Source organism: Vulpes vulpes, chromosome 7 (genome assembly GCF_048418805.1).
Source record: "Vulpes vulpes isolate BD-2025 chromosome 7, VulVul3, whole genome shotgun sequence".
NCBI classification, from domain to species: Eukaryota; Metazoa; Chordata; class Mammalia; order Carnivora; family Canidae; genus Vulpes; species Vulpes vulpes.
In genome coordinates this window covers 99,728,692-99,742,021 of record NC_132786.1, presented here as the reverse complement: position 1 = coordinate 99,742,021, position 13,330 = coordinate 99,728,692, and the positions used below count along the sequence as shown (strand labels likewise).

Sequence of the window (13,330 nt, the reverse complement as noted above, 5' to 3'; positions counted from 1 at the left end):
TTCCCTAGTCTAGAATATATCTCTCTTACATTACTAGTAGAAATTACAATTTTAAAACATTTGCTATTTATATCTTCTTTAAATAATTTTCAATACTTTCATTTGAAAAGTTACACTGAAGTAATTAAGATAGCTGTACATAGAGCAGGTGGATAGAGAAATGATAATAGTCAAAAGCACTGTACAAAATACTTAGGTATATTTATTATTAAATAGAAAATTCAACTTAAGGAATTTCCCCTAAAGAAATATGTAAAAGGATTAACCTAGTTGGATGGTCAGGGTAGTTAACAATAATAAAGAAAAGCTGAAAACAATCTAGTAGGAGGCCAGATAAATTGAATCATTTAAAAAATGTATACTTGATACTATGTGTGGGGTTTTAGAGATAAAATCATGAACAAGATAAGGTCCTATTCATGAAGAGTTTACATTCTGGTGGGATGAGACAGACAATACACACAGAAAAAGAATTTCAAGTTGTTCTATGAGGCAAGTAAACAGGGTGATAAGTCACAGAATAACCAGTAGGTAGAGGTGGGTTGGGAGAGCTATGCAGACAGAGTGGTTAAGAAAAATGTTTTTGAGGAAGTGATATTAAATCTGGGATCCAAAAGGCAAAATGGAGCCAGACATAAAAAAAAGCAAGAAACGTATATTCTAGGGAGAGAGAAAAATAAGGTCTGAGGCAGGAAAAAGTCAGCATGTTCCAGAACAAAAATTCCAAAGTGGCATGAAATGATTAGGTCAGAGAATTTAGCAAATATTGTAGGGCAGCCACAGTGCATTGCACAGGTTTTATTTTAAGAAAAAATGTAGACAATTGGAGAATCTAAGCTCAGGATGACCTTACCAGTTCAACTTCTAAAAAGATCACTCTGGCTCCTCTATGGAGAATGAATGGAAGTGAAAGCAATGGAAGTAGGCAGTTTAGTTAGGAGGCTCTTGTACTGGTCAGTGTGAGAAGGATAGGGATTTAGATGAAGATGCTGTCAGCTGGTGTACAAAGAAATGGGCAGATTCTAGTTATATTTTGAAAATACAACAAACTGGAATTGCCAATGTACTGGATGTGAGGAATGCAGGAAGAGGAGAAATTAAGGATAATTCCTTAGGTTTCGATTTGAGCAACTGGGTGAATGGTGTGTCATGTACAGCCATAGGCAACTGGGAATGGAAATAGATTTGTAGGAGATATCAAGTGTTTTGTTTTAGATGCTTTAACACTGAGATGCCTATTAAACATCAAAGTGGAGATCAAGTAAGAAGCTGATAATGAGAGCCTGAAATTGTTGGAGCAGTCTAGGCTAGAGATGCAAAATTGAAAAGTCATCAGCTTACAGGTAATTAAAATAAAGGATTGACTTAGACTTCCCAGAGAGAGAGAGAGAGAGAGAGAGAGAGAGAATTAAGTGCAGATAAAAAAGACAGAGGTCCAAGGAATGAGCTAAGGTAGAGTTTGGGATGAAGAGAAAGAGTCTGCAAAGAAAGCTGAGGAGTGGCCATCATGGTAAATGGAAAGCCAGGAAAGTGAAGTATCAAGGAAAACACAGAGGAACATACAATTGTTCTCCATTATTCCCAGATTCTGTGTTGGCAAATCTGCTTGCTCACTAAAGCTTATTTTTAACTCCCAAATCAATACTCAGATGTCTTCATTGTTACTCATGGACATGCACAGAGTGTAAAAAATCTGAGTTGCCCAGCAAAGATGTTCACAGCTGAGGTTAAACAAGGCAACATTCTGCTTTCTTGCTTCAGCTCTCACATTGTAAACAAGCATCATTTTTATAGTCTATGTAGTGCCACATTTTTCTAATTTTTGTATTTTTGTCTTATTTTTGATGATTTCACTATTTAAAATGACTCTTAAGCACCTTGCTTAAGTGCTGTCGGTCTAGTATTCTTAAGTGTAAGAGAGCTGTAATGTGTCCTATGGAGAAAATATATGTGTTAGATAGGTGTCATGTGGGCATGAGTTATAGTGCTATTGACTATGAATTCAATGTTGATGAATCAACAATATATATTAAATAAGTTGACTTTAAATATAAATATACATAAAATGAGGTTATGTTTTGAGTGATGAAAATGTGACCAGAGGCTCACAGGAACTTAACTTTGCATTTACCCTACTAATAATGATTTAACATTTGCTAATTCAGTATTCATAACAACTTTAATAAAATAAGACTATTGCAAATAACGAGAATTGACTACTTTCTAGTAAGTGAGACTATATAAGGACAGCATGAAACACTATAGGTTTAATAAAAGTAATCTTACTGAATTTATTTTAATGTTTTAGGGAAATTTTTTATAATATTGCAAGAGGAATGGATTATAAAAACAAATCAAAAGAAGAAATGCACGATCTGTACACTGGGAACTACAAAACACTGTTGGGTGAAATAAGATCCAAATAAACAGAGAGGTAATCCATGTTCATGGGTGGAAGACTCAATGTTGTTAAGATGAAAATATCCTCAAATTGATATATAGGTTCAGTGCAATCCCTGTCAAAAATTCCAGTAGGCTTTTTGGCAGAAATTGGAAAGATGATCCTAAAATGTACACAGATATGAAGAGAACTCTGAAGAACCAAGGTAATTTTTAAAAAGAACAAAGTTGGGGAACTTATATTTCCTGATTTTATTTATTTATTTGTTTGTTTATTTTCTAAAACTGTACTAATCAAGATAATATGATACTAGCATAAGAATAGGTATTTCAATAAATGCAACAAAACTGAGAGAACAGAAACTTAAAAGTTTTGTGCTTCAAAAGAAACCTTTAGTAAAATGAAAAGACTAGCTACAGACTAGAAGAAAGTATTTGCCAATCACACATATAACAAAGAATTTGTATCTAGAATTTATAAAATAGAATTTTCATAATTCAGTGAGACAAATGGCATCATTAAAAATAGGCAGAATATTTGAACAAATTATTTAACCAAAAAAATATATGAATGTCTAAAAAGTAATTTAAAAAGTGCTCATTATTAGTCACTGGAGAAATGCAAGTTAAAGACACAATATGATACCACTTCACACCTACTACCATGACTACAATAAAAAATACAGATAATAATTAAATGTTGACAAGAATGTGGAGAAACTAGAACCCTCATACACTGCTGGTAAAAAAAAGCAAAATGGTGTAGCCACAACAGTATGGCAGTTTCTTAAAAGGACAAACATAACTTATCATATGACCCAGCACTTCTACTCCTAGATATCTACCCAAGAGAAATAAAAACATATGTACACACAAAAACTTTCGAAAATAGCATAGGTGGAATAAAATTCTTTGGTTCCTGATTATATTACCTTGTCCTCATCAAGAAAGAAGATACAAAGCAATGATTCCCAGAAATATGTTCATCAAAATATTAGTTCCACAGGATGCTACCAGGTGTTTGGGGGAAAAATGGTTTTATAGTCAAATAAGTTTTAATAACTTGCTGTAAAAGGAGTTTTACTACATTTATCTGTCCTGTGTATCCAAAAGGTGGCTATTATATATAGCATTTTCAAAACCAGTTTGACAATGGAACCTTTTTTTGTCATGTATCCCAAACACTCTAAAATAGAACACCAGTTTAAGCAACAATAACATAACAAATACTATAGTATAAATGTTAAGAATTTTTTGGTAAATTTTGTAACCTTTTAATAATTGTACACAGACATATCTTTTCATTTTATTCTCGTTTATTATTATCTGTTCTTTAAAAGGATGCTCCTATTTTTAAAAGTTCCAATCTTCTTTGTAATAAATTCAAATTTCATGATTATACTTCAGAACCTCGGTTTAACACTGTAGGAACAGAATTTAGTAGAAGGCAATACACTGGATTTCAATCAGGAATTTTCAAAAGAACCAATATAAAGGAATTTTATATAAAAGTTGCTAAAACAAACAAACAACAACAAAAAAAGTTGCTAAAAACCCAGACCTGTTTCCCAAAGTTGAGGTTGCAGCAAAATACAACTAGAGGGGGCGCTATTCACATTGCATAGAATAGCAGTGTACAATAGAACTTTCTGTGACGAAGAAAATGTTCCTTATCTGTTCCTTATAATGTGATATCAGCCAAATGTGGCTACTGAACACTTAAAATGTGACTGAGAATGAGAAACCAAATACTTAGATTTTATTCAATTTTAATTAATTAAAATTTAGATAGCCATATGTAGCTGTGACTAACATACTAGACAGTGCAGATCAAGAATTATGGCCCAGAGAGTTTCACTGCAATATGATAGATGTCTCTTGGGTTGTGCAAATGCAGGCTTCATTTTTGGGAGAAAAATGAGGGATTACTTAGGTCTGTAGCAAAAACACTCATAATTTTAGTGAGACACTACTGAAGTGCAGTGAATATACTTAATAAAGCAGCACCTAACAAACTCAACACATGAGAAAGGAAGCGATAGTATTTAATACATAAACTACACAAACTGAATGTCCTTATAAATTATTTACTTCGGATTTTACAATTTTTAGTTTGAATACATTGCCATAATAGTCTGAATAATTAGTCTTCAAAATTAGTCAATAAAACTTTACTGTTTCTGTTTATCAAATTATTTTATTATTTTTATTATTTGTTGCACATGACTTTCTAGTTTTTAAAGCTTATACAAGTAACATTTTTCTATAAGGTATGTAAGGAATATAATTAAAAAAAAAAAGGAAAAACAAGTCCTTTAGCCTTTAGGATATGTACCTTCGATTCTAGGAGGCAAAATTAGTCTAAAAATGGAAATACAAAAATAAATTTTCTATTGATGACAATTCTGTCAAATAAAGCACATGAACTTACATATCAAATAAAAAATTATGTGGTAGTTATATTTTCTGTATCTAATGAAGAAAAGGACATGTTTGTTTAATTACTTACATGTAACATTAATGATCAAACCTCAGTTTTTTCCTTTTAAGTAGCACATAATAAACACAGTATCAACATTTTATTTGGACTTACATAATAATATCTTCATTCAGCTTCTCTTGAAACTGAGTACAATTCTGGTAATTTGCTGTAAAACAGTATTTTAAATTATGAGGGCAATTAATTTATAATTGGCTATACTGTTTCATACATAGCCCTCCAAACCAAAAATAATGCATTCTCAAGAAAATAGACTAATAATCTTAGATTTATAATCATTTTAACTTTCTATTCTTTAAACTTAAAATTTAAACTATTATCTCTGGTCCCAAAAAGAACTCATGCAATGTGAAAAATTATAATGAAATATTAACTATGTAGCTCCTACCTGGAAAAAATTCTTTAGGGCATCTCTGATTTCAGGTAACAGTTGTATAAGTAATAGTAATAGAACTCACCTTTCCTGCTGAGATTATGCATTTAGAATCCAGTTTGAGATACCCCAGGGAATAATTTAGAAAGTCCAAGAAAAGCAAGAACATATGTGAAAGTTCTAGAAGTAATAGTCATAGCAAAAATTTAAGTGAAGCTCATTGAAATATGTTGGGTATAATATAAAACAGTATTTAAATCACCTTTGGATTATAAGTTTTACATATATATATATAAAGTTTTATATATATGTATATGTAAACTTTTCTATGTATCCTCTAGTAGAAAATATATCACACATGAATAATATGGTCATGATTTCACAAACAGCACAAAACACAGGCCAATATCCACTATCATAATTTTCTTTCTTAAACCTCTATAATAACTTTTTTATCCTAGATTTTTAAATTTATTTATTTTAGATAGAGATCATGAGTACAAGCATGGGGAGGGGCAGAGAGAATCTCAAGCAGACTCTGTGCTCAGAGCGGAGCCTGACATGGGGCTGGATCTCACAACTCTGAGATTACCACCTGAACCAAAATCAAGAGTTGGGTGCTTAACTGACTGAGCTCCCCAGGTACTTCAAAACCTCCATAATAAATATTTGAAAACCATTCTAGACACCTTGTCTATTCTTTTACATAACCACAATGACATCACATATGATAATGTCTACAATCTTTACTTATATGCAAAAATAATTTTCCCGTTATTCCATTTATAGAATTATGGTAGGGAAAAAATTTAAAGCAGTTTATTCCATATATTAGAATTAATGGAAGTACTAAACTGTAGTGGAAAGTTTTGATGAAATTAACTGAGCTAATAAATAGAATATACATTGTTTCTAAAAATGGTACCTAAATTACATAAAAATGGCATATTATTATTTTGGCGATTATATTAATAGAGGTAATATGTGTAGGAGCAATATAATCCTCCTCTACATTCCTCCAGACAATAAATGTTAAGTTGAAGGTATATTGTTTCATGACCTCACTTCTCTTTTTTAATATGTCATGATATACCAATAATATAAATACATTTATTTATTTTTAAAATTTTTTTTATTTTTAAAAGATTTTATTTATTTATTCATGAGAGACACAGAAAGAGAGAGAGAGAGAGAGAGAGAGAGAGAGAGAGGCACAGGCACAGGCAGAGGGAGAAGCAGGCTCCCTGCAGATAGCCTGATGTGGAATTTGATCTCAGGACCCTGGGATCACCCCTTGAGTTGAAGGCAGACACTCCATCACTGAACTACCCAGGTGACTTTATTTAATTTAATTTAAATTTAATTTGCCAACATACAGGATAACATCCAGAGCTCATGCTCATTTCATCACATGCCCTCCTTAATACCCATCACCCAGTTACCCCATCCCCCACCCACCTCCCCTTCTGCAGCTCTTTATTTCCCAGAGTTAGGAGTCTCTCATGGTTTGTCTTCCTCTCTAATTTTTCTCCACTCATTTCCCTCCTTCCCTTATTGTCCCTTTCACTATTACTTCTATTCCACATATGAGTGATACCATATAATAATTGTCTTACTCCGATTGACTTATTTCACTCAACATAATACCCTCCAGTTCCATCCATGTCAATGTAAGTGGTAGGTATTCATCCTTTCTGATGGCGGGGTAATATTCCATTTATACCACCTCTTCTTTATCCATTCATCTGTTGCTAGACATCTGGACTCTTTCCATTGGCTATTGTGGACATTATTGCTATAAACACTGGAGTACATGCACCCCTTCGAATCAGCACTTTTGTATCCTTTGTATGAATACCTACTAGTGCAATTGCTGGGCCATAGGATAGCTCTATTTTTAACATTTTGAGGAACCTCCATACTCTTTTTCACAGTGCCTGCACTAGTTTGCATTCCCACCAGTAGTTTTAAGAGTGTTCCACTTTTCTCCCCATCCTCACCAACATCTGATATTTCCTGAGTTGTTCATTTTAGCCTTTCTGACTAGTGTGTGTTGGTATCTCACTGTGGTTTTGATTTGTATTTCCCTGATGCTGAGTGATACTGAGGATCTTTTCATGTATCTGTTGGCCATTTGTATGTCTTCTTTGGAGAAATGTCTGTTCATGTCTTCTGCCTATATCCTGACTGCATTTTCTTTTGGGGGGGGGGTGTTGAGTTTGGTAAGTTCTTTACAGATTTTGGATACTAGCCCCTTATCTGATATGTCATTTATGAGTATCTTCTTCCATTCTGTAGGCTGCCTTTAGTTTTGTTGATTGTTTCCTTTGCCATACAAAAGGTTTTTATCCTGATGAAGTCCCAAAGGTTCATTTTTGCTTTTGTTTCCATTGCCTCTGAGGATGTGTCTAGCAAGAAGTTGCTGTGGCCAAGGTCAAAGAGGTTGCTGCCTGTATTCTCCTCCAGGATTTTGATGGATTCCTGTCTCATGTTTAGGTTTTTCATCTATTTTGAGTTTATTTTTGTGTATGGTATTAGAAAAGTGGTCCAGTTTCATTCTCTGCATGTGGCTGTCCAATTTTCGCAACACCATTGTTGAAGAGACTATCTATCTTTCTCCTATTGGGTATTCTTTCCTGCTTTGTTGAAGATTAGTTAATCATAGAGTTGAGGGTCCATTTCTGGGTTCTCTATTGTGTTCCATTGATAGATGTGTCTGTTTCTGTGCCGGTACCATACTGCCTTGATGATTACAGTTTTGTAATAGAGCTTAAAGTCTGGAATTGTGATGCCTCCAGCTTTGGTTTTCTTTTTAACATTACTTTGGCTATTTGAGGTCTTTTCTAGTTCCATGCAAATTTTAGGATTGTTTGTTCCAGCTCTGTGAAAAATGCTGGTGGTATTTTGATAGAGATTGAATTGAATGTGTGGATAAGTTTGGGTAGCATAGACATTTTAATAATATTTGTTCTTCCAATCCATGAGAATGGAATATTTTTCCAATTCTTTGTGTCTTCCTCAATTTCTTTCATAAGTGTTCTATAGTTTTAGATCTTTTACCTCTTTGGTTAGGTTTATTCCTAATATCTTATGGTTTTTGGTACAATTGTAAGTTGGATTGATTCCATAATTTCTTTTTCTGCTACTTCATTGTTAGTGTATAGAAATGTAACAGATATCTGTGCATTGATTTTATATCCTGTGACTTTGCTGAATTCCTTATGAGTTCTAGAAATTTTTTGGTGGAGTCTTTCAGGTTTTCTACAAAGAGTATCATGTAGTCTGTGAAGACTAAAGTTTGATTTTATTTTTATTTTTTTTGTCTGATTGCTGAGGCTAGGACTTCCAGTACTATGTTGAATAACAGTGGTGAGAGTGGACCATATCAAGATAGTACAAGTTTTAATGACACACTTTAATGACACACTCAGCTAAGATAAATAGCTATAAGGATGCTTCCTACTTTGTAATTTTGGGGAAAAACACAAAATCAGGGAATTACTAATATTTATAATATCTATCAGATTAAAAAAAAGACTATAGATACTCAGCATGTCTGTGCATAGAATTGCTGGACTTACATCTAAAGAATGTTACTTCAAGGATATGACCCTGAAATAAGTTAATACAAAGGTAATGATACATGAAGGACATCTACAGTTATGGGAACTACAACCCCCCCTTTCTTCCCCACACATGATTGTTAGATTTCCCTCCTATCTTTATTCAGGGTTTTTGTCTTTAATACCATCATTTTCTGCAAGTTCATTTTGGCTTCCTTGCTGCATTGTGTTCTACAATGCCATGCATGTCTATACGCTATTAATGAAACCCTAAGCAGCAGAGAGATTTTGTCATTTTTGATTTCTCCTTTTTAAAGGGTGTATTATAGATAAGTGCCCTGGAATAGCCCAAGCCTTTGGTTAAATCATGGTGTATGATCACCACTTCTGATAGAAAATTTTTTAATTTCCTAGAGAGAAAAGTTGAGGTACACTAAGTCTCAGATGATTTTTATATACCATGAGTGGTTAGCTCCTGGGTCTCCAGCTTACTGATTTTTGGACATGTCAGCTTCCACAATGGCATGAATCAATTCCTTAAAATAAATTTCCTTCTCTCTGTCTCTCTCTCCCTATATATAATACACATACATTCACATTTTATTGATTCTGTTTCTTTGACATGTTAATACAAATTTTGGTTCTTTAGTCCCTGGCAATATAAAAGAATAAATGACTTACATACATATTTTGTAGATACTGTTTGACAATACAAAAATCTGTATTATGAGATGTTTTATTTGAAGCTTTTGGGTCCCCAGAAATACAGAAAAATACATATTGTACTCACTTGTATTGGTTTTGACTAGACATCCACTAAGAAGGTTATCACTCATTTTTCCTAAAATCAGTGACATTACAGGAAGACAGGCTCCATTTACTAGTGATGCCAGTAATCCCAGGATCATTAGTGTGATGTCCAGTCCATTTGCAAAGCGGAACTTAGGAAAACAAAACATAGTAGCATTATAGCTATAAAAAACAAAAACAAAATGAACCTATAGTTTTGCCATCAAGTAAATGCTATTTTATAAATTAAAAGACTAAATAAATGTATAAAATCATGGAAAAGTATTTGTAAACAAAGTAAAAAAAAATCTCTGAGCTTAAGGATTTACAATGTATTTTGAAGAAGTGTTGAAAAATATAAAACAGCAAAATAAGTGTAAATTATACATCTGTAATAATAACTATCATACAGGTCAGACCAGATGTGGGTAGGAATCAGAAACTTCCTTCCATTTGGTTGATTCTGAAGTAAGGTAATATATGTTGAAACACTGCAAGACAGTATCTTGGTTTATAGACAGGTGAACTTCAAACTCTCAATTCCTTAGGCTTATCAACATCATAGCAGTGATACAACTAAGTGCAGTGAACAGTAACCATGCAGTAAAAATTAGTTCATCAAATGTAATAAATTATATTTTTCATTCTTATTTTAAATTCCTTGGATTTTTTTTCTACTTAGGACAACATCTATTCTTTAAATAAGGATGTATAGTAATTTACAATGCTATTTAGAATAAGAAAGAAATAACTGAAAGCCAAATATTGAATACTTTGTATTCTATTCTATGCAAGATTCCAACAATGCTATTCCAAAAAAAACCATGAACAAAACTTGAAAATATGGATTATTTATCCTCCTGAGAAGTCAAGATAAAATTTAATGATATTAAAATGAAATTAGATTTATATAATAGCAAGAAGAACTTTTACATATTTTATGAGTGGTGGCTGAAAAAATTGAACATTTTTTCATTTATTCATATGATAGATAATAAATATCTATAAATATTTATGGAGTAACTGCTACAGTATTATGGTGGTACTTCAGATGATATGAGGGTATCTGCTCCTCCACCTTCCTCCAGAATAGTGTGTTATTTCCTTGATAAAGTTTATCATATTCTGCAACATCCCAGGGTTTTTAGAATTTGAATTCTGAAAAAGTAGGTACTGTTTTATGTGAATTACTAATGACTTTGACAGCCAGAATGACACAGAGATTAGAGTAGGTAGAGGAGTTGTTTTGGGAACATATTCCTGAAAATCTTCCTTGAACATAATCCTAAAGAAATGTGCTCATATAGTTTTTTATGTATAAGTTTGACAAAATATTTAGATAATTATTTTTTATTTCAAAAGAATTCATAGTTTAAACATAACAAGCAACTTATAACCATGCATTTTCATTAGAAAATACTGAAACATCACTCACAATTTAATTCCCCACCACTCAGAAATAGCCTCAGTAACATTTATGCATTGCACATATACACATTCTTTTTTTTTAAAAAAAATTGGGATCAATTTTGCAATATTGTATATTGTATAAATATTGTGTTTATTTTCTTATCCCTATTATGGAAATATTGGGTTAATTATATTTTTTTTCCTATTGGAGACAATATTTTGATTAATTATTTTTTAAATTCCCTTTTACCCTCCAACAGATGTAATCAATCATTTTATGCACTACAGATAGTTCCCTAAAATTTTCAGATATACATACTTGCTAGGTGATTTCACTTACTATCTCAATAGGTCCAACAGCTTGTTTTCTTACTTTGGGTAGTTCTTGTGGTTTTCTGGAAAACAAAATTTCCAGATGGAAAGGTTTACAATGTGAATATAATTTGCAAAATTTTCCAATTGAAATTGTTCTGAAGTATCAAATTTCACTCTTTTTCTTTCTTTCTTTCTTTTTTTTTTTTTTTAAAGATTTATTTATTTGTGATAGACATAGAGAGAGAGAGAGGGTCAGAAACACCGGAGGAGGGACAAGCAGGCTCCATGCCGGGAGCCCAACGCGGGACTCGATCCCGAGACTCCAGGATCGCGCCCTGGGCCAAAGGCAGGTGCTAAACCGCCGAGCCACCCAGGGATCCCCCTCAAATTTGACTCTTGATAGCAAATTTGTATCAACACTGAAACTTTCAAAACACATTTAATGAGGGCAGCCCTGGTGGCGCAGCGGTTTAGGACCGCCTGCAGCCAAGGGTGTGATTCTGGAGACCTGGGATCGAGTCCCACGTATGGTTCCTGCTTCTCCCTCTGCCTGTGTCTCTGCCTCTTTCTCTGTCTCTATGAATAAATAAATAAAATCTTAAAAAAACACATTTAATGATACACGGTACAAAGATTTTTATTATAATCACTGGGAAAGTTAAGTTGTCACTGGCTATCTCTACATTAGGGTAACAACTGAAGGCATACCTTTGGAGTAGAGTTCTTTAAATTGTAGTAAAATACATACACCATCTTAATTAATTTTAAGTGTGCAGTTCCTTAATATTAAGTACATTCATATTGTGCTACCATCACCACCATCCATCCACAGAACTCTTCTTCTTGAAAAACTGGCTCTTTACCAATTAAACTGTAATCCCTTTTCTCTCTTGCCTCCATCTTCTGACAACTATCCTTCTATTTTCTATTTCTGTGAATCTGACTACTTTAGGTGGAACCATATAGTATTTTGTTCTTGTAAGTGGAACCATATAGTATTTTGTAAGTGGAACCATATAGTATTTTGTTCTTTTCTGTTGGGTTTATTTCACTTAGCATAGTATCTTCAATGTTTGGCTATGTTGCAGGGCATGTCAGAAGTTTTCTCCTTTTTAAAGCTGATTATTATTCTATTGTATGTATGTATTGCATTTTGTTTATTTATCCAACCATTCATCAGTCAATGAACACTTCAGAGTGCTGCCACTTTTTGGCTACTGTGAATAATGCTGCTATGAATACAGGAGTACAAATATATTTTCAAGTCCCTGCTTTCAATTATTTTGGGTATATAACCAAGATTAGAATTGCTGGATCACATGATAATTCCATTTTTATTTTTTTGAAAAACCATCATATTGTTTTCCATAGCATCATTTCACATTCCTATCAACCATGCATATGGTTTCTCTACATCCTCATCAACAGTTGGTATTTTCTATTTTATTTTAATAGCATCTATCTTAATGGGTATAAGGTGGTGGATTAGAGTGGTTTTTTTAAAGATTTTATTTATTTATTTGAGAGAGAGAGAGAGAGTGAGAGAGAGAGAGGAGAATGAGAAGGGGGAGGGGCAGAGGAAGAGGGAGAAGCAGACTCCTTGCTGAGTAGTGAGTCTGATGTGGGGCTGCTTGATCCCAGGACCCTGAGATCATGACCTGAACTGAAGGCAGACACTCAACCAACTGAGCCACCCAGGTGCCCCTCCATAAGAGTTTTTAAGCTTCTGCAACAAACTGCACAAGAGCAACTGGCTCATATTTCAAGAAAGTCCAGATGAGGGATGCCTGGGTGGTTCAGCGGTTGAGCATCTGCCTTTGGCTCAGTGCGTGATCCCAGGATCCAGGATCCAGTCCCACATCGGGCTCCCTGTGGGGAGGCTGCTTCTCCCTCTGCCTATGTCTCTGCCTCTCTCTCTGTGTGTTTCTAATGAATAAATAAATAAATCTTAAAACAAAGAAAGTCCAGATGAAAACTGTA

The 13,330-nt window shown here is 33.5% G+C and overlaps 1 protein-coding gene across 2 annotated transcripts in view; it reads right to left on the bottom strand.

Annotated features, from left to right (window-relative positions):
* The window catches only part of ABCB5 (ATP binding cassette subfamily B member 5), a 151,567-nt gene that overhangs the window by 106,011 nt on the left and 32,226 nt on the right, over positions 1-13,330 (bottom strand). For both annotated transcript variants that reach the window (XM_025993346.2, XM_072764517.1), the window contains exons 3-5: positions 11,376-11,430; positions 9,627-9,777; positions 4,994-5,048 (exon numbers count right to left, since the gene is read on the bottom strand). In XM_025993346.2, coding sequence (XP_025849131.2) covers positions 4,994-5,048; positions 9,627-9,777; positions 11,376-11,430 — 261 coding nt within the window. The remainder of the gene's footprint in view (positions 1-4,993; positions 5,049-9,626; positions 9,778-11,375; positions 11,431-13,330) is intronic.